This window comes from Macrobrachium nipponense, chromosome 45 (genome assembly GCF_015104395.2).
Source record: "Macrobrachium nipponense isolate FS-2020 chromosome 45, ASM1510439v2, whole genome shotgun sequence".
Classification (NCBI taxonomy): Eukaryota; Metazoa; Arthropoda; class Malacostraca; order Decapoda; family Palaemonidae; genus Macrobrachium; species Macrobrachium nipponense.
This window is the reverse complement of record NC_061105.1, coordinates 18,411,144-18,435,655: the sequence shown is the minus strand read 5'-3', so window position 1 is coordinate 18,435,655 and position 24,512 is coordinate 18,411,144. Positions and strand designations below refer to the sequence as shown.

At 44.8% G+C, this 24,512-nt stretch overlaps 2 protein-coding genes across 2 annotated transcripts in view; both read left to right on the top strand.

Annotated features, from left to right (window-relative positions):
* The window catches only part of LOC135214426 (ubiquinone biosynthesis protein COQ9-B, mitochondrial-like), a 32,175-nt gene extending 25,071 nt beyond the window's left edge, over positions 1-7,104 (top strand). The window contains exons 4-7 of the mRNA XM_064248703.1: positions 968-1,157; positions 1,769-1,858; positions 5,449-5,568; positions 6,972-7,104. Coding sequence (XP_064104773.1) covers positions 968-1,157; positions 1,769-1,858; positions 5,449-5,568; positions 6,972-7,010 — 439 coding nt within the window. The 3' untranslated portion in view covers positions 7,011-7,104. The remainder of the gene's footprint in view (positions 1-967; positions 1,158-1,768; positions 1,859-5,448; positions 5,569-6,971) is intronic.
* Positions 7,105-9,259: 2,155 nt separating this feature from the next.
* The window catches only part of LOC135214425 (uncharacterized), a 30,023-nt gene continuing 14,770 nt past the window's right edge, over positions 9,260-24,512 (top strand). The window contains exon 1 of the mRNA XM_064248702.1: positions 9,260-10,645. Within this exon, the coding sequence (XP_064104772.1) occupies positions 9,469-10,645 (1,177 nt within the window). The 5' untranslated portion in view covers positions 9,260-9,468. The remainder of the gene's footprint in view (positions 10,646-24,512) is intronic.

The following is a 24,512-nucleotide window of genomic DNA, read 5'->3' as shown; positions in this document are numbered from 1 at the left end:
TCGCACAGGTTGGTTTTCAATTTAGTCAAAGTGATGTTTCCCCCTAAGGAGACTGAGCATCTTCTTAAAAAACTTTTCAGGGTTTTTGAAGATTTGAGTTGCTTGGTAGGCACATTGGCCTGGAAAATCAACAATATTCCTTAATATTGAAGACATAGTAAAGACATAGTAACTGATTGGTTGAACGTCCTTTCATGTGCGGATAAGGGAAAAAGAGATGGATCTTGAGAGTTGACATCGCTCTAATCAATTTGGGATTCAGCAATGTAATTGTACTTCGTAAGTTACATATACATGCATGTAAAAATGACATTATTACAATAAGATAATATTTTATAGTAGTATAGTATATACTTACCAAGTACTTACAGATCAGAGCCCTCCCTCCTCCCCGCATATGGGAAAAAGGAGGAAACAATTGACTACTTGCTGGAGTTGTTCCTCTCTTACCCCGAAAGTGGGTGGGCCAAATGCCTGTACCTACACCTACACTAACGGTACTGCAAATTTCATATTTTTTAAGTTGCTGGCAAGTGAAACTGTGAGCAATGTAATGATTTGGTAAGTATACATGTATATATAAAACATTATTTTATCATAACAATTTCATTTTAATCACACTTTCATGTACTAAAGTCACAAAGTACATTCTTCAAAATAAATGTCACCTACTGTTTACATAGCAGCATTGCATACCAGAGTGAGAAAGAGGAATTCACTCTTTGTTAGTCTTTGCCTCCCACTTTCTTCACTAAACAGTTGTGTTTGTCATTGGCTGTATGAGCAGTCACTTTTGTGATTAACTAAGTAAATTACCAGTGATTGTACTGTAGTATGTATGTATTTATATTAATTCTTAGTACAACCACCATTTATTGTTCTGCAGTCTCAGTAAGGCCTCGGACCCTCCCAGAAAGTTAGAATGCATAAAATTTGTAAGAATAATGTTATATTTCTTTGATTACAGAAAGAAGGGAACCACAGCATTCATAGCTTGTGCTGTAGAAGAAAGACTCCGGATGAATGTCGAGTACCTTGATATTTGGCATAAGGCATTAGCTCTGCATGCATCACCTCTCAATGCCCAGAGGGCTCTGGAAAATATCACCACTCTAGTTGACCACATCTGGTATCATGCCGGTGACCGTTCGACCGATGTATGTTTAATGCTGGATTTTGGTGTGGTTGAAGTACAGTATTTTAGGATAGTATTAGTAGTAGTTTATGGTTGACTTCTGAGCAAATATGTTACATATTAATTGCCTGCAGATGTTAGTGTATTGATTTTTATAATAAATGAATACTGTATATATATTTTATCATTCATGAGGTACCTTACCCTAGGAATTGTCATCTTAATCTTTGTAGAACAGGCAAAAAAATAAACATGTCTTTTGATGCCAATGTACTAAAATCCTCTTTGCCAAATGATTGCTGTGTACATAAGTTGTGTACCTACACACCAATACAAAGGGCTAACAAATGCTTCCCTAGAGCCTACTACTTTGTTACAAAGGGTTATAATCAGTGGAACATTTACCAGAGAAGTTTTTGTTCTTTTCCAAGAGGCTTCCAAGACTATCAAAGCCCTATGATTTGGGATTTTAAAAATCTTTTTGTAAAAATTGAATCCTTATCATAATAGTGGACTTTCAAGCTGATATCCAAAAAACTAGATTGTTTGTCTGTCATCAAGGACTGTAGGGTAGCCTTGCCCCAAACTTCTATTCAATGTGAAACACTGACTTTTTCTTTTTCTTCATTGCAGTTCAACTGGTACACCAAAAGAGGCATATTAGCTGCTATTTACAAAACTACAGAGATCTACATGCTGCAGGATAAATCAGCAGATTTCCAGGTATGTATTATCATAGATATTTTTCTCTTTTTTTCAATGAGTATATAACTACATGAAAAATAACTTTGTAATCTAATAATTCCCAGATCTCTATGTAGATGTTCTCATTCAAAATACAAGACTTTGGTCTACAGTTTTTTCCTTCTTTTTCTTGTACAAGATGCTAAGCTGATTTTATTAAAGTTTAAACTGTACTCGTGTCTGTAACTATTCAGGTAAGGACTCCCCCGGACTCCCTCACATATACTACCAAAGTCTTAAATATTTAGTCCAGTGAACAGTTATGCTCAGCAAGATATAAGTCCTTGAAGGAAGATGAGTGTTTGATATGTTTAAGTAGAGATTGCAAAAAATCTTTGGTTTTTCAAAAGCTCTGAAGAAGTAATTAGGAGTTTTGAAAAGCTTAAAAATTAGCTGTATATTGTATTAATACACCTTACATACTAAAGTACTTTACAAGTCTTGGTAGAGGCAATATTGCAATGATTGCTGTATTGACTGCTTGAATAATATCTGCATTTGAGATAATATTTAACCCTCTTACGCCGATTGGACGTATTAAACGTCGAGTCAAAATGTCTCCCGTATGCCGAGGTTGGACGTATCATACGTCGGCTCAAAAAAGTTTTTTAAAATTCGCGAAAAATACTTATAGGCCTACCAGCCGAAAACTTTTGTATCACGCGCCTTGGGGGATGCTGGGAGTTCACGGATCAAGGCGTTGTTTTGTTTAAAATCGCTACGCAGGCGCGCAAGCGCGAATTTCTTTCTTATCGCACTAAAAAGTATCAGTGACACATCTCGGAAATTATTTCGTCACTTTGACATAATTATTGCACCATTTTAAATTATCCTTTACATGAAGTATTATATATGAAAATGTGCGCAATTTCATGCACAATACAACTAAAAAATACTCATGATTGTAGCTTTTATCAATTTTGAAATATTTTCATATAAATAACGATAAGTGCAAAAATTTCAACCTTCGGTCAACTTTGACTCTACAGAAATGGTCGAGAAACGCAATTGTAAGCTAAAATTCTTATATTATAGTAATATTCAATCATTTGCATTCATTTTGCAACAAATTGGACGTCTCTAGCACAATATTTCGATTTATGGTGAATTTATGAAAAAACTTTTTCCTTACGTTCGTGCGATAACTCTTCCGATACATTTTTCGTGCGATTGTCCCTAATGTTTGCACCCTTTGGAAATTTTTATTTGCCGTTACATAAAGTTTTATATATGGAAATGTGCGCAATTTCATGCACAATACAACAAAAAAAAAACCATGGTTGTAGCTTTTATCAGTTTTGAAATATTTTCATATAAATAACGTTAAGTGCAAAAATTTCAACTTTCGGTCAGCTTTGACTCTACCGAAATGGTCGAAAAAACGCAATTGTAAGCTAAAACTCTTATATTCTAGTAATATTCAATCATTTACCTTCATTTTGCAACGACTTGGAAGTCTCTAGCACAATATTTCGATTTATGGTGAATTTATGAAAAAAAAAATTACGTTCGCGCGGTAACTCTTCCGAAAAAATCAGAATTTTTTTGTGCGATTGTCGAAATGTTTGCACCATTTAAAATTAGCTGTTACATAAAGTTTTTATTTTATATGAAAATGTGCGCAATTTCATGTAGAATACAACTAAAAATGATTGAAGGTTGTAGCTTTTCTCTTTTTTCGAAATATTTGCATATAAATCACGATAAATAGAAAAAAAACCACGTTCGGTCAAATTGACTCTACCGAAATAGTTGAAAAAAAACGCAATTGTAAGCTAAAAAACTCTTACGGCCTAGTAATATTCCGTCATTTTTCTTCATTTTGAAACAAATTTGAAGTCTCTAAAACAATATTGTGATTTATGGTGAATTTTTGAAAAATATATTTACCTTCACTCCGCGCGCCGATTCGCGGCCGCAAGTCTCCGAAATACGTACATGGCATTATCCTAATATTTGCTCCTTTTCATATTAGCCTTTTTATAGAGTTTCATATATCAAAATGTGCGCAAATTCATGAAGAATATAATAAAAAATAATTGAAGGTTGTAGCTTTTTCCATCTTTGAAATATGTGCATATGAAAAAATATATATATTAAAATTTCGACATTAGGTCAAATTTAACTCGTCCGAAATGGTCGAAATCTGCAATTCTAATCTAAAACTCTTACAGTATCGTAATATTCAATCATTTGTCTTAATTTTGAAACAAATTGGAAGTCTCTAGAACATTATTTAGAATTACGGTGAATTTTTGAAAAAAATATTTTTTTGCGTCCGCGCGTTACGAATTCGTACATCATTTTGTGATAATATTTTTCCGGTGTTGCTTTTATTGTTTTACAATGTATTATATATCAAAATGATTGCAATTTAGTGTAAAATACAACGCAAAAATAAGTAACTGGTTAGCTTTGACCGTTTTCTGCACAGCGTGATTTGAATACAATTATGTATGAATTTTTTTTTTTTCGCGACTCCACCCATATCGCATTATTTACATATGATAATAATATTATTTTTCATTTTCTGATGGTTGCATTCTAAACTTCAGGCAATGACAAAAAAAGGAGCCAAAAATGAACTCTTAATCTCAAAAGTACGCCGCGCTGTAATTTTTTGAAAAAATTATTTTTCCACTTCCGCGCTCACTCCAAACCAGGCCCGGCATACGGGAGACGTTTTGATTTTTAGGGCTCCGGCGTAAGAGGGTTAAACTTATTCTCCCATGGCTTATGTTTTTGTTTGTCTTGTCAGAATATGTTTATGGGAGCTTTGGTGGTGATTGACTTATGACATGTTGGCACTGTAATCCCATTCTGTCTGTGATGTTTTTGGTCACTCCCATATTCAGTAGTGTGAGTGAACTACTTAATAGTGCTACCACTGCAGTTACTCCATATGAGTATTTTTATCTGTGCGGAGTTGGGGTGAAATGAGATGCTCTTCAGTTCCCATCATATACTCAAGCTCACCCCCATTTGCTTTTTATGTAAATGTTATATCATTGTATAAAAGTCAAATGGATGAAACATGAGTAACATTTGAAAAAGTTTCTGTGCATTCACACATTTTTCAGAAGACCAAGTTGATCTATGGGAAAAGTAGGCCTTATGAAAAGTATCCTCAAAAACTGCAGTCAACCTCTGTGGCGGAACACATTCAAAGAATTATTTTGTTTGCCTTTGTGAGTCAAAAGCATCAGAAGACAAAAGTGAATGAACTACACAGCTGGCTTTGAAATAAAATATTTTTTATTTAACACTGATGGGATTCCAAACTACAGCTGGCAATAACAGCATTGTTATATTGTCCTCTGTACATTCTGTTCCTAATTTTCCTTTTGCTTCCTTTTTCTTTGTCTTTTAAGAATCTTTTCTTATATAGTTTACTTATCGAATGAATATACTTAGTAAAACAATGGTTTGTACTTTTACAATACACTGAGAAATATAAAAATTTTGTTAAATGCATATCTGTAGTGACAAGTATTCACAAAAATGTGTACTTGTGTGAAGTTTATCCTTGTAAAAATAAATTAAATCAGTTTTTTATCATTGCCATCTAGGATACTTGGGCTTTCATGAATCGTCGATTATCAGACGTCCATTCTGTTGGGAAATGTGCTCGGTCAGCTGAAGCCTTTACAGGAAATTTTGTGAACTTTTCAAAAGCAGGTCTTGCCACTGTGAGTATTAAGTGAGCTTTTAGAAAAGGTAATGTCGTAGTACGTATCCTTTAAATTGCTTTCATATTGCAAACTACTGCATAAATTTTGTCTTTCCCTTTGAAGGAGCTATATGCCATGTTCTGTGCATATGTAAAATATCCATTTACTATTACTGATTGATCATAATTTATAAAGACATCCAATTATCATTACAAATTACTGCACATTATATGATGACAGGTCTGTTATTCATCTGGAATTTATAAGCTGAAGTATGCAATACTTGTTCATTTTGTTACATGTGACCCATGAACTCTGATTGGTTGTTCATTAAGTACTTGGCCTGAGATTTGCCTGTTTCTTTTATACACTTCCGAAATCTATATTTTTCAGTGAATTATCTATTTTCCTTAGTATTCATGATTATTAAAGGAAATTTAAATTATGGGAAGCCTAATCTTTTACATTGAGAAAAAGTAAGAAAACGGTGGACTCGAAAAACACAGCATCTTAGTTTACTTTCGCTATTTTGTTGTCTTGGTTTTTTTTCTTTACTGAGGGTTGAGTCAGCAGATGACAAATGGTATATAATAAGTAAATTTCTTCAGTGAATACATATCACCATGGAGCTTGGACTCCCTCATTATGTCTGTAGGTATAGTTAGTCATGTGTTTTTGTACCTAATGTTAGGATATGTAGTTAGTGTACTAGTATGCCTCTGTCACCTGTTTTGAAGATAAAAGAAACAAGAATATGGAGCAAGCTGTTCATCTGTGCAATTCAAAGATGTCACTATCTGCTAAAAATAGGTACTATGCTCTGTTTTTTTCCATCTGTCCATCCGCCTGCGGTGTTTGTGCATGGTAACACTGCGTCCCGGGCTTTAAATAATATCCTATTTCGAATCTTAACGGTGTAATTTGCATAAAGTAAATTATTAAAACACTTTTCAATTGCAAATGTACACCCAGATATCCTTTTATTTGCCTAAAACTTACACATAGTGTAACTATTTAAAGCCCGGGACGCAGTGTTACCATGCCAAAACACCACAGGTGGATGGACAGATGGAAAAAAACAGAGTATAGTTTTCATGTGCACATGTGAAACAGTGGTAGGTGAACATTTTTTGTTGATGGGATTTTGTATCAATTAATAAACTGTTTGCAGGAGTATATAAATCTAGGCCTTACATAGCCTAGTTGTTTGCAGTGAGAAACATAGTGTATTGCATCATGCTATTTTTATATGTGCGTTCAGTATCTAGGTAATTATATGTGAGGCCTAGTACATTTAAAAAGATATTGTCTTCCATTTTAAGTATAATGTGTTGAAAAGTTCTCTCTTGAATATTTTATATGTAACACTGTATAGATACGTTTCTCAGAATTTTTTATCATAAATTTGTATCTTTTTCCAGGCATTAAACATCTTGGGAATGAATGCCAGAACTCGTTGATCACAGAACTAAGGAAGAATTATGTAGAATTTACTCTACAAAGTTTTTGTGTACATCTTGTATGTAGTTTGTATTAAATATAAATATATTAGTTGCTGAAAGTTTTGCTGTATCCTAAATCTGCCACTCCAGTCATCACTTCTTTCATTACAGCATGATTTATTGTGATCAATAGTTGCTGTTAACAGGTCAAAGTAACCATATGCTATTTGTAATCCACATTATTACATTTGTTTTGATGGGACTGCTATGTGCATTACCAGTTCAAGAAAATGTTGAAGGAGTTGAATGGTAAGATTCTGTTGTACAAAAATAACGAGGATGCGGTGTCCCAAAGACCGAGATGGTTTGGGCATGGCATGAGGAGCAGTTATTCAGAACAGTAGAAGTGGAAGAAGTGTAGAAAGGCCCAAGAGATCATGGAGAAGGGGTATAGATGAAGACCTAGACCTAATGGGAAAGAGTGCAAAACAGGAGTGAGGATAAGTTGTTTCTTGTCTAATGCTGTAATGGAAACAAAAAAGTTTGACTTGAAAATGTTTGATTCATATTCATAAGTTTTAATTTACAACGATAATGAATTATATTTTAAATAGATGATTTTTCAACAAACCTTGAAAATATTGCAAAAGTTTAAAGCTTCATCCCATTCAATAATGCCGGATAGAGAATAGTTACCATCCCCATCCGAGGACCAGGTCTGATTTGTACTTTAAAATAACCCGAGATAGGTAGAAAAATCACTTATGACATTTTGCACTGCAATGCAATTTTCAGTAAACTAAGAGATTGCAATTTCTATATATTATGGCAATTATTCATATATCATCATGACTAATGTGGGATGTCTGTGTTTTGTGATGATTGACTTTGAATGTAAGAAACAATAAGAAAGAGAGAGAGACTCGGTTGGTTTAGAGCAGTGGTTCTTAACCTGGGGGGCGTGCCCCCCTATGGGGGGCGTTAGCAATTTCCAAGGGAGGCGCTAGCCCTAGGTAAAAATGAATAAAAAATTCGTATATAAAAAAATGCAAAAGTATCGCCTTATAACGTAACTTTCCTATAGTCTACTACCCTAGTTAGGGTCGTTTGGCTTACAATGTTTTGTAATTATTGACCTCCCTCCCCATCACTCAGAACCCCTTATTTTTCTCTTTATCTTTCAAGTCTGGGAGGGAATTTTACTCACATATGCAAGGGGAACGTGGAAGGAAGGACCAACTCGAAATTAGAGGGGGCGTGGTCATATAGAGGTTGAGAACCACTGGTTTAGAGCAAGAGTAGTGTGTGTGTATAGAGAGAGAGAGTAGAAACAATAATGATGCAAAATCAGTGGAGGAAATGTGAGTCATAAAGTTATTAATGCTCTGCAGGATTTGCCTTCCAATTTTATCGGCTGTACATCTGATTTATATGACTAATTCTTATTTACATGTGAATTGATCATTTCACGCAAGAGTTACTAATGACTGTATTTGCAAGTCAAATGCTAATTTTCAAACTGAATATCTTTAATGGTACTTCAACAAAAGTTGTGAAATCGCACTGAAACGATGTTTTGTTTGGTGTAGACCCATTAAATCTGAAAACAGGTTTGTTTGGTATACGATGCTCATAATATTTCTGTTTCAAAATGTGCAACTACACATCTTGAAATCTTATCAGGAAAATATGAATCATGATTGCTATCATAAGAAACTGACATCTAGAGCCCGGCCTTCAATGAATTAGCGAGTAAATATCATTATGAATGAATTTCAGTATTAGGTATTGGTTATTATTTTCTCCATAGCGAGTTACGATGTCGGATGCTCACGAATGAGCAATAGATGTAATTGTTCCTCCATAACATGGACATTTGACAAGGAATGTCAACATAATTAAGATGGAAATAAAAACATTGCATTAATCCACGATTAGACTTTTATTTTAATACATTGTACAGGAAGAGAATTTATTTCACTCATGGTATTTGACAAGAATTATAAACATAATTGAAGAGTGTGCACTTGAAAAGAATGCAAGTAATTCATGAATAGACTTATTTTAAAGCACACAAGTAAGAGAGTTGTTCCCGTTGATGACATTTGATAAGAGATAAGACTTAAGGACTCAAATCTACGGACTGTAATGAGATAAGAAATATCAATTTTTTTTCTTAAAACTCTTATCATTTATTTTAATGCAGTGTACGGTACGAAAGTAGTTTTTATTCATGACATTTGATAAGAAGTAATACTTAAGGACTCGATTCCACACACTGCAGTGAGATAAGAACCACAAAACCGTAACTTCCGAGGGTGGAATCCTTTCCGAGGGGTTGGCAGCCCTGCTAATGTTTTGGAGTAGAGTGTAAGATGGCCACTTGAGAGTCTCGGATTTGTTTACGTGCCTCTATCCCCCGTCAAATGGCTGTGTCCTGCCCAACATGGAGACTTTCGACTAGTCTCGAGGAAAGATGATGAAGAAAGTGAGCTTGTCGCAGCTACTGAGCCGCAGCAGCGCCTCCTCCTCCTCCTTCGGGAGGAGGAGGGCGAGCAGTGCCAATGGTGAAGTGTTGTTGGTGGTGGGGGGCGGCGGCGGGGGTTCCGCCCCTCCTACCGCCCCTACTTCTTCTTCTTCCACATCTTCGCCCTCTCCCCCTTCCTCTTACGATCCCTCCATCATCAGCAGCAGCAGCAACAAGAAGAAGTCCAAGAGCGGCATCCTGCAGACGCTGAAGAAGAAGATCACGGGCAAGTTGGACACCTTGCAGAACGCCACCTCCTCCTCCAATACCACCACCAACACCTCCGCCTCCACCCCGAAGAAGAGTAAGAGCTTCGAGGGCCTCTCCAACAGCTTCGGGGAGTCCTTCTCCCAGTCGGTGAGTGAGGAGTCCTCCAGCGATGGCCTCAACGCTAGTGGCGGCGGCGGCGGTGGTGGGGGTGGGGTAGGAGGGCAGCAGCAGTCACACAAGGGCAAGCACAGCAAACGCCGCGCCATACGGCCCATGCAGACGACAGTTGCCCGCCAGAATTCCTCGTCCCACATCCTCACGGACTCTGAGTCAGAGGCGCTGCTGAAGCTAGGCCATGGCGGAGGAGAACTGTTGGTGAAGTCCTCCAACAAAATCAACGAGGGTTCGGTGGTGGTGGCGTCGTCCCAGTCCGTTAACAAGTCCAGTTACATATCAGACTCGTCTTCGACGACGGTTCTGTCCGACAGCCTCAAGACCAAGTTTGGCGGCAGCGGGCACGACCACCCTCCGACCAAGATAAACGTTCCCCAGGTGTTAGTGGAAAATGTCAGTAGTGGCGAGCGGCCGGAGTGCGTAACCAATAGGAGTGCGAGGCCAAACGCCATTTCGGAGACGTCGTCTCCCCAGTCGAACAGATCAGGCTGCGGTGACTTGTGGGAGTTACAGAGTTCGAACTTAGATGCCAGCAAGAGGAGTCTCGCGGAGGAACTTTTCCGTCTGGCAAAGTACGGATGGTATTGGGGACCAATAACGCGAGCCGAGGCAGAGGAGAAACTGATGGACCAACCAGACGGGGCCTTCCTAGTACGAGACTCATCTGACGACAAATACCTTTTGAGTTTGAGCTTCCGATCTTTCAACAAGACCTTACACACAAGGATTGAGCATAGCAATGGTATGCTGATCTGAGATCAAGTTGCATCTTATAAGCCAGCTTAGGGTAGTCATAGGAAGCCTAAATGGCCAAGCCAGACTGCGACCAATATAGTTCTTTTTCAAGATTTGTCATATAAATACCAAATATTATAACCATATACATCCTTTATATCAGGTGAAACATTGATAACCATTACTTTGGCCAAAGATTTTCCATTTCTAGACTTGCCATTGCAATGCCATAACCATATATATAGATCCTATATATCAGGTCAAATATTGAGAATCGTTATCGGTATTTCTCAAAATGATATCCAAAAACTTGATCTTTCTCATGTCACTTTGGTTATCCAGCTTATTTGGGTATAGACTAGTATAGACTTTGACATATTCATTTATTTTAGTTTAAGGAAGATGTAGCCAAAGGCATACCATATTTTGATAGACATGTTTCCATTAGCCTTTTATGAAAATTCTATACATATAGCCAACCCAATTTTTTTCTGGTGATAAAATACATCCACTATCAATATAAAGTCAAATTTGTTTAAATACAATAAATTAGATACAGTTAATAACTAAAACTCCACTTTTTTACATCAGCCCTGGTTTGTGACATTTAGCTAAACCATGCCAACCACATTTACGATCTGTATACATATGTTGTTATCATTCTACTTGAGAGTGACTTATTTGGGATGAATCTAACTACTGTTAAAGATAGCTTTTTATCACCACAGCAGTAGGCGAAGAGATACAAGCTATCTTTAACAGTGGGTAAGGTACCAAATGATACATTTTATTATGAATTATTATATTTTCTCAGCTTTGCATGTAGTAGTTACTGTACACCTGATAAAAAATTGGATATATTCCTTATTTTAGTAAATAAGACTACTAATAAAGTTAATACAATACTAGCCTGCTAGTACAATACTAGCCTGTATTTGGCAAATAGCAAGCCATTGTTTTTTAGTCAGCTTTCTAGTTTCTTAATGGATTTGCTGCCCAGCTATAACTTACACTTATGCAATTGTAATTCGCCTGCTATCAAATCATCTATTGACCTGACTATTTTCTACTTAGTCTGTCAGCGTAGGTTTGTTAAGTTCACAGATTACTAAATGTGCTGGATTTTTTAATATTACATATTACTTTTGAGAAGGATGATGATGCCAGCCCATTGTTAAGAAAAGTGAGTTAATTTTATTTCAAATAGAAAAGAATGGTCGAACCTTGGCAAAGGTAACTATGCAACAAAAGCTTTTGTCACCCATATATATTAGACTTAGATTTAGGTGTCCATAAAATGGATATGTATTATTATTATAGCTAATTCATATTACTATGAAACTAAGGGTAATTAGTACATGGTTGTCATTTAACTAAACGTACAGTTTAATTGTATGCAGGTGTTGTATAGTCTTGATTGTAAACTGCACAGGATGACTTGAGGCCATTTTTAGAAGTCTCCTCATTTTCAGGGTAAAAATGAGTAAAACAACAACTCTTCCCAGTGCTTGAAAATGTTAGATTGGAATAAGGAGGCTTATTTATAAAGAGATGGTAAATCAAGCTTCTGGAATAATTAGTTTCTCAGTGAGCGTTGTGTTGCTTCAAGATTCGTGGTATTTTTATTGTCAGTTTATTACTAAACTCCAATAGGAGTGTTTCCCATTAAATATTTGCCAGCCTTTGATCCCCAACAAGAGGAATTGCTTTATTAAAGTACAGTGATGACAAGAACAGTGCTCTTCTGATTTGGCATATCTGTCAGTCACTTGTTTGGCTGCTCTTTGTCGTGTAGCATGTAGTGTTGTAGGTTAATTTATTGCTGAATAGTTCAAATTAGGGTGTCTTTTTTTTGTTAAAAGAAAAAACAAAGTTAAAAGGTGATTAACCAAAGAGCATATTTATGTTATTCTCCATTAGTTAACTAAAAACATTGATGGCAACATTTCCATTGCAACAAAAATTGTTACAGTAGTTTATGTATCAAGTTTTCCAGTGTCTAGTGCTTTCCAGTCGATAATGGTTTATTTATTTTGTCATGTACTGTTGGCAGAGTTTCATAATTTTTCGTTCACCTGCCTGACGCACCATTCATGCCTTATTTGTTGATTTTTCTTTTCAAAGATGGAAGAAATCATATGTAATGACGTTGAAAACAGTCACTGATATCTTTATAACATTATGTTATGTTATTGTTTACATCTATTTTCTATATAGCAAAATTGACGTGAACGAAATGAAGTGATAAAAAAACGTATCACAACCATAGATATACATTACCAAATAGATAGGAGACACCTATCACTAGTAGTATCGCATAAACATAGTCCTTAAATTATCATTTCAGAATTAAGTTGAAGGTAGTTGAACTATTCCATTTGTTAAATTTTACAGAAAAAATTGGAATCTCACAAAATGCTATCAAATTTAAAAACAAAAAGAAAAAAAAATTATATCCTAACAGTGTGAACCAGGCAACCTCACTCTATTGCTTTTGATGTTATGTGCATGGGAATCTAATGTCAATGTGTCATTTATTGGTCTAAGAAACATCACTCGATGAGCGCGAGACAATTATTCCACTGCATTCGGTGCAAAGTTCCTGTTGGAGAGATACCAAGAAAGCTTAATCATACATAGTAGATGAATCAAATTGTTTAAAGAACGGCAAAATTTAGAACATGGGCCTTGAGGTGGAACACCTCAAAGCACCACAAGAGAGTAGGTCAGTACAGTCGTGTGAATGTTGCTGAGCAACATTCGTTTGTGAATTTTGAATTGTTCCGACACGGCATACAAACCTTCGGTCCTTTTACAATAGGAAGGTACTAGCGGCAGCTGGATAGGTCGTAAGCTTTCGAACAAGGGGTTCGGTAGTTAACTGCTTGTCCGACAGGCGCGCGCGCGCGACTGGGAGGTAAACAATCCACTTTTGCTTTCGGCCTCACAGCGAGTGGACGTGTGTGTTCTACGCTCTCTGCCCGCTTCTCGTCGTTTGCTTTCCCTTGGTTGTATGGTTGTGTTTGTGTTGAGTGAACATTGTAAGTACAATCATTCCCTTTCTTTTTTCATCATTGTGATAATTAAGCTGATCAATTATGGAGTCTCCACGCCCCGCTACCCTCCGGAGATTGTGCCCGGGTACCGAAGGGCGTAAATGCGGTAAGTTCCGCTCCTTCCCAGAAATTGATCCCCATATTTTGTGCGCTCGGTGTCGGGGCCGCGAATGTACCCGAGCCGAGCCCTGTGAAGTATGTATGTCTTGGTCGGAGGCGCAGTGGGGCTTGTACGAAGGTAGGAAGAAGCGAAGGCCTGCAAAGGAGTCGTCGGGAAGCTCTCCCCCGACCCGACTCCTTTTTGGTTTGGTTACACGACACTTCGTCTTCTTTCCTGCCGCCCGCTCAGCTCCCCACGTTTGGCGCCTTCCCCTTAGGGGGGGGTTTCTAGGTCCTTCCTCCTCACCCGATCTGTCGAGTGTGGAGGAGGGCGCGAGATACCCCGACGTTGAGTTGTATCTGGGTCCTCTATCCGTTCGTCTACATCGCACGGATGGGTAGAGGATCCTGCTAATCACCCGACCTTTGCTTCCTCAGGTGCTGTTGCCGCGAAGGACGACCTCGGACAGGTGTGGGGTGAGGGCATCGTTGGGGTCTGCAGGGCGTGCCGAGTGTCCAGGGGCTGCTCTACCATCTCGCTGGCTCTGTGGCGGTCACGCACGCTACGGTGACGACCACTACCACGACCCTGTCAACTCCTGGCTATGCTTCACCTCCTCACCTGGTGTACACCCCGCAGCGGGCAGGTCTCTGTTACACCAACTACATACGCGGTGCAGGGGCCAATCGCCGTACCACGGGGGAGTGTGATGCCGCCGCCTGGGTTTGCCGTGCTGCCTCGACCGGACTTCGTGTGCCCGAAGAGCTCGCCCCTGGACCTCCCACCAGTACCTAGGATGTCTGTGCCGCTGGTCCGTCCACCTGGTCTGCCTGTACAGCCTGCCGTACCTGCCGTACCTGCCCAGCCGCTGTTTACGGACGTGATGTTGCCGACCACTGCTGCCGTTCCTGTATCTGTTCCTGCCGTCTCCACTGCTGTTCCTGTGATGCCTGCACCTGCTGACATTGTTCCTGTTCGTGGCGCCGCTGCTCCCGATGCCGATCTGTTCGGACAGGTGCGTCCAGGCCCTGTTGCTTCGGCAACAGCAGCCCCGGCTCCGCCCTGGATGACAGATCTGACATCGGTCCTGAGGAAGGTGTCGTCGTCGTCTTCATCGTCTTCTTCGTCGTCGTCGTCTTCTGCCGCCTCTCCCCCTTCATCTTCTAAGGCTCCACAGCCTAAGAAGAAGAAGGTCGCCTCCTCCCCCCCTAAGAAGTCTCCTTCGGAAGCTTCTAAGGGCCCGTCTCGCTCCAGTGAGACAGGGGGTTCTTCCGCTGGTCACCCTGCTCCTTCGGGGGCAGGACCCGTCTCTTCTTCCGCAAGGAAGAAGACTACGGCGGGACCAGAGGGTGCCGGCTAACACCGGCACTTCCTCGCCTGCTGTTAGTGGTTCGACCACGGCAGCAGGATCCGTCTCGGCCTCTCGTTCGCGAGAGGTACCGAGTGTACGGTCGCCCACCAGCGACCGTGCAGCTAGGAACCAGACCTCTGAGCCAGCTCAGCGTCAGGTTCACGGCACGGAGCGGAAGACTGGTGACAGCCGCTCACGCGACTCTCACCAGACAGCTCTCGCTCTCGCGGCAGACCAGCTGGCTACCGGGCGGACGTGACGGTCCACGACCGGCCATGGGCTGAGGCTGGGAAGAGGTCCCCCCGTTCGCCGGCAACCCAGCCACGGCTGGTACCAGCGACGTGGACGCGCCGTGAGGATACGCACCGTCCTCTCCACCGTGACAGTGGAGCTCGCCGGTCGCCTGACCGTCACTCTCACAGAGAGCGATCGGGTACGGCACCAGCATCAGCTCTTCTGACACGCGAGACCGGGGCCGCTGTGCTCAGTCCAGACCGTTCTCCACAGTGAGACGGCTCGACCAGGCCTGCAGCTCGATCGCCACCGCCCGCGGGTTGACGATCGCCTGCAGTCCTCCAAGCCTACTGGTTCTGCCAGCGAAGCGAGGATTGGGAGCGTCAGGTCTGCCTCTCCATACTTCAACCTCCTCGGGTTACACCGGGAGGAGCGAAGATGGTATGAGGAGTGATCGTGAGGGGTGCGCCCTCAGGATCCCACCACGACGTCCTACGTACCAGGCACGGTTCTCGACCGGCCAGGTCGTATGCACAAGTGGCTGGAGGAGACCGAGAGGGGTCTGTTGCTGTTCCCCCCTCGAGGGGGGAGGATCTCGGGAGCCTGCTCCTGTTCGAGGGACTAGATGGTCCTACTCCGCAGGATGCAGTCACTCCTGAGATTCAGAGGAACATTTGCCGCCAGGTAATTGCGCTGATTCGTCAGCACAACGACCTTGGGGAAGGATCGCCGCTCCCCCCACCATCCGAGCCCACGTCCCGGCTCGAGTCGTTCTGGGGCCCGAAGAGGGAACCCAGACCGACGGTGGGTTTGCCGCGGTCTGATCTTGCCGACTCAGTGCTGGACCAGGTAGAATCTCTTGTCTCCGGGCAGACGGTTCTCTCAAGTCTGGCAGGTCGAGCAAGCTGCTTCCACCTCCTCTGCTGCGACAGCGGCGTTTTTACGTGCCATCTGAGGACCGATGCCGCCCAAAAAAACAGGTGAACCCCGGGAGTTAGCCAGGCTAACACCGGGTGTGTCTCTGCAGCAGATCCTGTCCGAGAACCTATGGTTCTCGCAGCAAGAGGCACTCGGCCTGGAATCCACTGCCATGGCAGCTTTCCAGGCCGTCTCCTGGATAGATCTGTGGTCCCTCACAGTATCTAAGGTCGCAGCAAACTCCGGGGAATTTCTCCCGAAGATGACTCGGCCTTTAGGAGACTTGCCAGTCTGGGGAAGAGCCATCTCCTTCCTTGCCCACCAGACGGTAAACCTGTGGGGCCAACCTGGTTCTACGACGTAGGGACGCTGTCCTTACTCGAGTTTCCAGGGCGGCTGGGCGTGAAGCGGCATTGGGACTTCGCAACGGACCATTACGGAGTTCCACGTCTCTCTTCCCAGGAGAGATGGTGGACGCTGCGGTGGACAGACGGCGCACTGACGACAGTGACCGTCTGGTACACCAGCCAGTTTCGAAGGCTTCTGGGCAGCCTCGAACTGCGGCCAAGCCAAAGAGCTCGGCTAGCGCTTCCACGGTGGCTAAGACGGTTGTCGCGTCGAAGCCCCGTGGAAAGACTCTGTCTTCTTCGACTTCTGCAAAGGGGAGCCGTAACCAGCCCTCCTCCCAGCCCTCCTTCTCCCGAGGAGGCTCTGGGAAGAAGTCGAAGAAAGGGGGGAAACGCTAGGGACGGCGTTCCCCCTCACCTGCTGCCGGAAGTGGTTGGGGGTGCCTGGCCAGCCATTGGGCAACTTGGCAGCGCTACAGCGCCGAGGCCTGGATTTGTAGATGTCCTTCGGAAGGGATATCTATTACCTTCGAATCTCGGCCACCCCTCACCTCCAACCAGGTCCAACAGCAGTCGTACGTTCCAGGGTCATCGAAGGACGTAGCATTGAGACCAGGAGATCAAGGACCATGCTGAGCAAGAGAGCTGTAGAAATCGTCACGGATCAGTCACCGGGCTTTTACAGTCGACTCTTCCTGGTGGAAAAGTCTAACGGGAGGCTGGCGCCTGGTGATAGATCTCTCTCCCCTGAATCGGTTTGTTCGCCAGACCCGGTTCACGATGGGAGACGGCACGTTCTGGTGCTCGACTCCCATGGGGCAGGGAGAACGATTTCATGCTTTCAGTGACTTGGAAGGATGCGTATTTACCAAATACCCATTCATCAGTCCTCCAGAAAGTACCTCCGCTTCATCTCGATGGGACGGTGTACCAATCAGGGCACTTTGTTTCGGTCTCTCAACCGCCCCACAGGTGTTCTCGCGAGTGTTCACTCTGGTGTCTGCTTGGGTTGGGGGGGCCCATTCGCACGGGGGATACGTTTCTGATGAGGTATCTCGGACGATTGGTTAGTCCTGGCGAGCATCCCGCTCGCAGTTGCTACAGGACAGGGATCGACTACTCGAGTTCTGTCGCCGATCTGGGGATCGTTGTGAACTTCGAGAAGTCCGATCTCGAGCCCAAGCAGAGGATGAAGTACCTGGGTATGCTGATCGACACGGTAGCAGGGCGAGTCTTCCCCGCAGGACCTCGCGGATCAGCAGATTCAGGGAGGCAGCCAAACCAGTTCCATGTCTCGGACAGGAAACCAGGTAGCTCAGCGATGGCAAGTCGTGATCGGACACCTGTCGTCACTCGAGAAGTTAGTCCATCACGGGCGTCTTCACTGCGGTCTCTCCAGTGGAGACTAAAGGAGAGTTGGTCACAGGCGACGGATCCCCCAAGCTGTTCCAGTGTCACTGACACCGGAGGGGTGAGGCAGGACCTAGCCTGGTGGCTGGACGACAGGAACCTCTTAAGAGGAGTGCCTTGCGCACTCCCCCCCCCGGACATGCAACTGTTCTCAGACGCATCGACCGAGGGATGGGGCGCACACCTGGAGGAGTTGCTTGACTCAGGAGCGTGGGACCGAGAACGACAAGCACCTTCACATCAATGTACTGGAACTCAAGGCAGTGTTTCTCGCTCTCCAAGAGTTCCAGGACCGCTTGATGGGACACTCAGTGGTGTTGATGTGCGACACCACCACGGTAGTGGCCTACGTCAACAAACTGGGGGGCCTAGTGTCTCTCCCGTTGTACCAGTTGACTCGGCAGGGTGCACGAGTGGGCCGAGGCACACTCAATAGAGCTGTCGGCACGCTACATTCCAGGGGAAGAGGAATGTAGTAGCAGACACGCTCAAGCCGTCGGGATCAGGTGATAGGGACCGAGTGGTCTCTACACCCACCAGGACGTGGCGGGAAAGGCCTCTTCGGACCATGTGGGGGGCGACCAGGTAGTGGGATCTGGTTTAGCACCCCACCCGCACAACACGAAAACTTCAGGTTTTCTTCTCAAGCCTGTGCGGACCCATGGGCAGGCTGCAATGAGGAAGCCTCTTCAACAACCCCGTTGGGGAACAAACCTCTTCGCCTATGCCTTTCCCCCGTTCAGCCTGATTCGCAAGGTGATCAGTCGAGCACTGGTCACCCGAATCTCAGGATGATCCTGGTGGCTCCCAAATGGCCACAGGCCATTTGGTATCCGGACCTGCTGGCTTTCTCGCAGGAGAACCGAGAGAGATTCCCACCCCCCTTGGCACAACCTTCTCGCCCAGCCACACGTCGAGCGGTACCAAGCAGTCCAGTCCCTACGACTTCACGGCTGGCTGTTATCCAACATCTCTTCTGCGAACGAGAGACTTTTCTCGTAGCGCAGCAACAGAGATGGCTGGAAATGTCCGTCAGTCCTCTGCAGCTGTGTACCAGGGGAAGTGGGCCGTCTTCTGTGGTTGGTGTCGTAGACGGGGTTCTATCTCCTCTCAGAGCCACTCTTCAGCAGGTAGCGGATTTCCTCGTGTTTCTTCGCCGAGAGAAGCTCCTCTCAGTCCCCACAGTCAAAGGATACAGAGCCGCCCTGGCTCTCGTCCTGAAACTGAGGGATTGGACATCTCGAACTCGTTCGAGATCTTGCTTATGAAGGAGCTTTTCGAAAAGGTCTTGCCCACCCAGGGAACTCAGGCCCCCTGCGTGGGATGTGACTCTCGTCCTTAGGAGTTTGACTCGAACACCCTTCGAGCCACTCCGAGAGTCGTCAGACAAGGATCTGACCCTCAAGACCCCTCTTCTTGCTGGCCCTGGCATCGGCGAAGAGAGTAGGGGAACTTCATGGTCTTTCCTATGATGTACGACACTCCAGGGGATGGGGATCTGTGACGCTCCGATTTCGTTCCCGAACTTCGTTGCGAAGACTCAGAAACCTTTGGTCCCTGACGACAGGTTCGAGTCTATTTTCCACGATTCCCGTCCCATAAGTGGACTTCAACGATAAATGATGGCGGATGAGACTTGCTGCTTTGTCACCTTGAGAGGGGACGCTACGCAAACCCCCCCGGCGGCTATCTGATAAGAAAAACGCGACACCTCAGGCCTTGAGTGTCGGAAAGCCTCTTCGTTAGCACTGGGGTAACCAAGAAAGAAGTATCCAAGAACACTCTTTCATTCTGGCTGCGTGAGGTCATCAGGAGGCGTATGAGGCTGATGGTAGTGACGACATCCGTACGTCCCGTCCGAGAGGCTCACGAAGTCAGAAAGTATTGGCCCCATCGTTGGCGTTTTCGTAAGAACTTCTCCGTGGCGCAGGTCCTGAAGGCAGGTCTCGTCCTAACCAGACTACCTTCACCTCCTTCTACCTTCGGGATATTGCCCACAGGTCCTTGGATACCTTTTCCTTGGGACCCGACCCGGTGGCTGCTCAACAAGTTGTGTAGCTATCCCAGACCCTCGCAGGCTGAAACAGCATCGAGTCCTGGTGTGACCTGTGCAGATGGATGTGTGAATGAGTGAGTGACTGGCTCCCTCTTACCCGTCTTTTTCCTTTTCCCCCCCCTCCCCCCTCTACCTGTGGGCAGAGGGCCACGGTCGTCACTACGCTGGATGAGGACGAGATGCAGGTGAGCTATATGACAGGAGCCCCATCCTATCCCTTTCACTATGGATAGGAGCAGAATATCCACCACTTCCTCCTACAAGGGGGGGGAAGTGGATGCCTACAAGAGACAAACCCATGACTTTATATTTGCTCCTGTACAGGAACAAGTTCTTACATTGCTGGTACGAAGAGATACGCTTGCCTCTCTCTTAGTACTCGGTCCAGAGGTCTGACCATTGATCCTGCGGTGCACACCCCGATCAATCGGACAGAGGCTTGGATCCCTCCCTCGCTCTTACGACCAGGGAGACTTCCAAGGTTGGGCGAACACCAGTCTGTTCACAAAAGACTCAGATTCCTCCCACCAAGAAGTGAGTCTTCCTATTGTAAAAGGACCGAAGGTTTGTATGCCGTGTCGGAACAAATGACAATTTGTCCAAAATTGCATTTTTCCTAGCTATACAAACCTGAGGTCCTTTTACACATAGTCCCACCTCATGCCACCCCTCACTCTGCAGTTTTTGCTTGGGCCAAAAGCAAAAGTGAATTGTTTACCTCCCAGTCGCGCGCGCGCGCTGCCTGCGGACAAGCAGGTTAACTACCGAAACCCTTGTTCGAAAGCTTACGACCTATCCAGCTGCCGCTAGTACCTTCCTATTGTAAAAGGACCTCAGGTTTGTATAGTTAGGAAAAATGCAATTTTGGACAAATTGTCATTTCTAGTGCATCGTTATGACATTGTTGAACCAGGAATCATGACTAGTTCTACGCTTATGACTGGTGTCTGATGTATACTTTAGATGGAGAGGAAGAGATTTTTAAATCTACACTTGAAATCTTTGATAGGTGTCTAATGAATAAGCAAACTTATCTTTGATGGATGAGAGATTCAGTTAGGCTTACTCTTTTTGTTTTGATTTTTATCGGGTACCAGTGAATACCACGGATAGGGAGGGAAACAGTTTAAATGATCCATGCATCTTTTTTCTTCAAAACCTAAAGAATACATTCGATTGGGAGATACTTTATTAACATCGGTCTAATCCTTCCATCACTCCTTTACGCCGCCTCCGCTCTCTTCTACATCTCAGGCAACTCGATCCGACTTCTCGCTACGAACTCCATCGCGTGAAAGCATCAGTAATGATAACGGTTATTTTAAAATTCCCCACACTGACAACGGATGCCTTAAAATGCATGTTTATAAAATATTTTCTGTTCAAAGAAACTTTATCTTTCATTCCCCAAAATATGTGGATACACTCGCGTTACACCCTGTAGCCGTCAAAGAGCAACCCTTGATTAAAGCAGTAGGTTTTTCTTGAAAAAAAAAATAAATAAAAACATATGCAATAGACTTAAACGAGAACATCACCTTTCATATTTCTTATCCTTTCAGCTACTTATTAATGCTTATGGTAGTAGGTCTACGTATACATGTGAAACTAATGTGAATTAATTTCTATTTAGAAGAAATGAATAGCTAGAGAAAGATCAGCCTAAGAAAGCTTTAATGAAAGTATGCCTTTCTTAATGTATTCGTCAGTTTTGACTCCCACAGCTTTCCGTGTCCAAATGAAACAGGATGATGTGCAAGGGATTCGATAAAAAATAAGAATGAATTATATTCGTTTGATTTTTTTTATGACTGCTTTTTTACTTTGAATAGCTAGGTCTGAGTTAATTATGTTAAGCAATTAAGAAAAGGATAAGAAGAAAGGCGAACATGGCTAATAAAACAAGAATAACGGGAATAATCAAATAAAGCGGTATTCAATATAATAGTATATTATATAATATAATATAGGATAATATATATATATAATATATAAATTATAATATCTAATATATATATTATCCATATATATAAATAAATTTATGTTTGTTCCGACACGGCATACAAACCTTCGGTCCTTTTACAATAGGAAGGTACTAGCGGCAGCTGGATAGGTCGTAAGCTTTCGAACAAGGGGTTCGGTAGTTAACTGCTTGTCCCGACAGGCGCGCGGCGCTATAGCGACTGACGGGGAGGTAAACAAATCACTTTTGCTTTCGGCCTCGCGGTGGATGGACGTGTTGATTGTTCGACGCTCTCTGGCCCCGCTTCCTCCCGTCGTTTGCTTTCTAAGTATTTGGTTGTAATTGTGTGTGAAAGAGTGATTGTAAGTACAATTATTCTCTTTTTTCATATTAATTGCTGCCTCAATTAATAACTATGATGGAATCTCCTCGCCTCGCTACCCCACGGAGACTTTGCCCGGGTATCGAAGGGCGTAAATGCGGGAAGTTCAGATCGTTCCCGGAGATTGACCCTCATATTTTATGTGCCGGTCGTCGGGGGCGCGAATGCACCCGAGCCGAGCCCTGTGATGTGTGTAATGATTGGTCGGAGGCGCAGTGGACTTTGTATGAGGGCAGGAAGAAACGAAGGCCTGCAAAGGAGTCGTCGGAAAAATAAAGCTCTCCCGCGACTCCTTTGGCGACGGACACTTCGTCTTCTTTCCTGCCGCCACGCTCAACTTCCATGTCTCGCGCCTTCCCCAATTCGGGGGGGGTGTCTAGGTCCTTCTCTTCCCCTGACTTGTCGAGTGGTGGAGGAGGCGCTAGATACCCTGACGTTCATTGACTCTGGGTCCTCTATTCCACCGTTCGTCTTCTCTCTTCTGGGCGAGGCGGGGTTAGAGGATCCCCCTAATCACCCGACTTTTGCCTCCTCAGGTGCGGTTGCCGCGAAGGATGACCTCGGACAGGTGTGGGCATAGTTGGGGTTGCAGGGCGTGCCGAGTGTCCAGGGGCTGCTAATACCATCTCGCTGGCGCCGTGGCGGTCACCCATGCAACGGTCTCGACCACCACCACGACCCTTACAACACCCGGCTACGCTTCACCTCCTCACCTGGTGTACACCCAGCACGCGGTCTCTGTGACACCCACTACATCGGTGCAGGGGCCAGTCGCCGTAACTCGGGGGAGTGTGATGCCGCCACCTGGGTTTTGCCGTGCTGCCGCGACCGGACTTCGTGTGCCCGAAGAGCTCGCCCCTGGATCCTCACCGGTACCTAGGATGTCTGTGCCGCGGTGGTTCGACCACCACCTGTACCGCCCACAGTCTGCCGTACCTGCCGTGACCACCGCTGCTGTACCTGTACCTGCTCCTGCTGTCTCGTCTGCCGTTCCTGTGATGCTCGCACCTGCTGGATGTTGTTCCTGTCCTGGCGCCGCTGCTAACCCGATGCTGGTCTGTTCGGACAGGTAGTCCGGGCCCTGTTGCTTCGGCAACAGCAGCCCCGGCTCCGTCCTGGATGACAGATCTGACGTCGGTCCTGAGGAGGTTGACGAAGAAGAAGAAGAAGAGGAGGAAGGTGTCGTCGTCGTCTTCATAGTCTTCTTCGTCGTCGTCGTCGTCTGCCGCCTCTTCCCCTTCTTCTTCTAAGGCTCCCCCGCCGAAAGAAGAAGAAGAAGGTCGCCTCCCCCCCCCCTCCCCCCCTAAGAAGTCTCCTTCGGGAAACTTCTAAGGGCCCGTCTCGCTCTGGTGAGACGGGGGGTTCTTCTTCCGCTGGTCGCCCCCTGCTCCTTCGGGAGCGGACCCGTCTCTTCTCCCGCAAGGAAGAAGACTACGGGGACCAGAGGGGTGAACCCGGCTAACACCGGCACTTCTCACCTGATGTCAGTGGTTCGGCCACAGCAGCAGGGTCCGGCTCGGTCCCACGTTCGCGAGATTGGTTACCGAGTGTACGGTCGGCCACCTACCAGCGACCGTGCAGCCAGGAACCAGACCTCTGAGTCCGCTCAGCGTCAGGTTCACGGCACGGGGGCGGAAGATGGTGACAGCGCCTCACGCGACTCTCACCAGGCCAGCTCTCGCTCTCGCGGCGAGCAGCTGGCTACCCGGGCGGACGTGACGGTCCATGACGGCCACGGGCTGAGGCTGGGAAGAGGTCCCCCCGTTCGCCGGCACCAGCCACGGCTGGTACCAGCGAAACTGACGCACCGTGAGGATACGCACCGATCTCACCGTGACAGTGGAGCTCGCCGGTCGCCTGACCGTCGCTCTCACAGAGAGCGATCGGGTACGGCGACCAGCACCAGCTCCTCTGACACACGAGACCGGGGCCGCTGTTCTCGGTCCAGCCGTTCTCCACAGCGAGACGGCTCGACTAGGTCTGCAGCTCGATCGCCACCGCGGGTTGGCGATCGCCTGCAGCCTTCCAAGCCCGCTGGTTCTGCCAGCGAGCGAGGA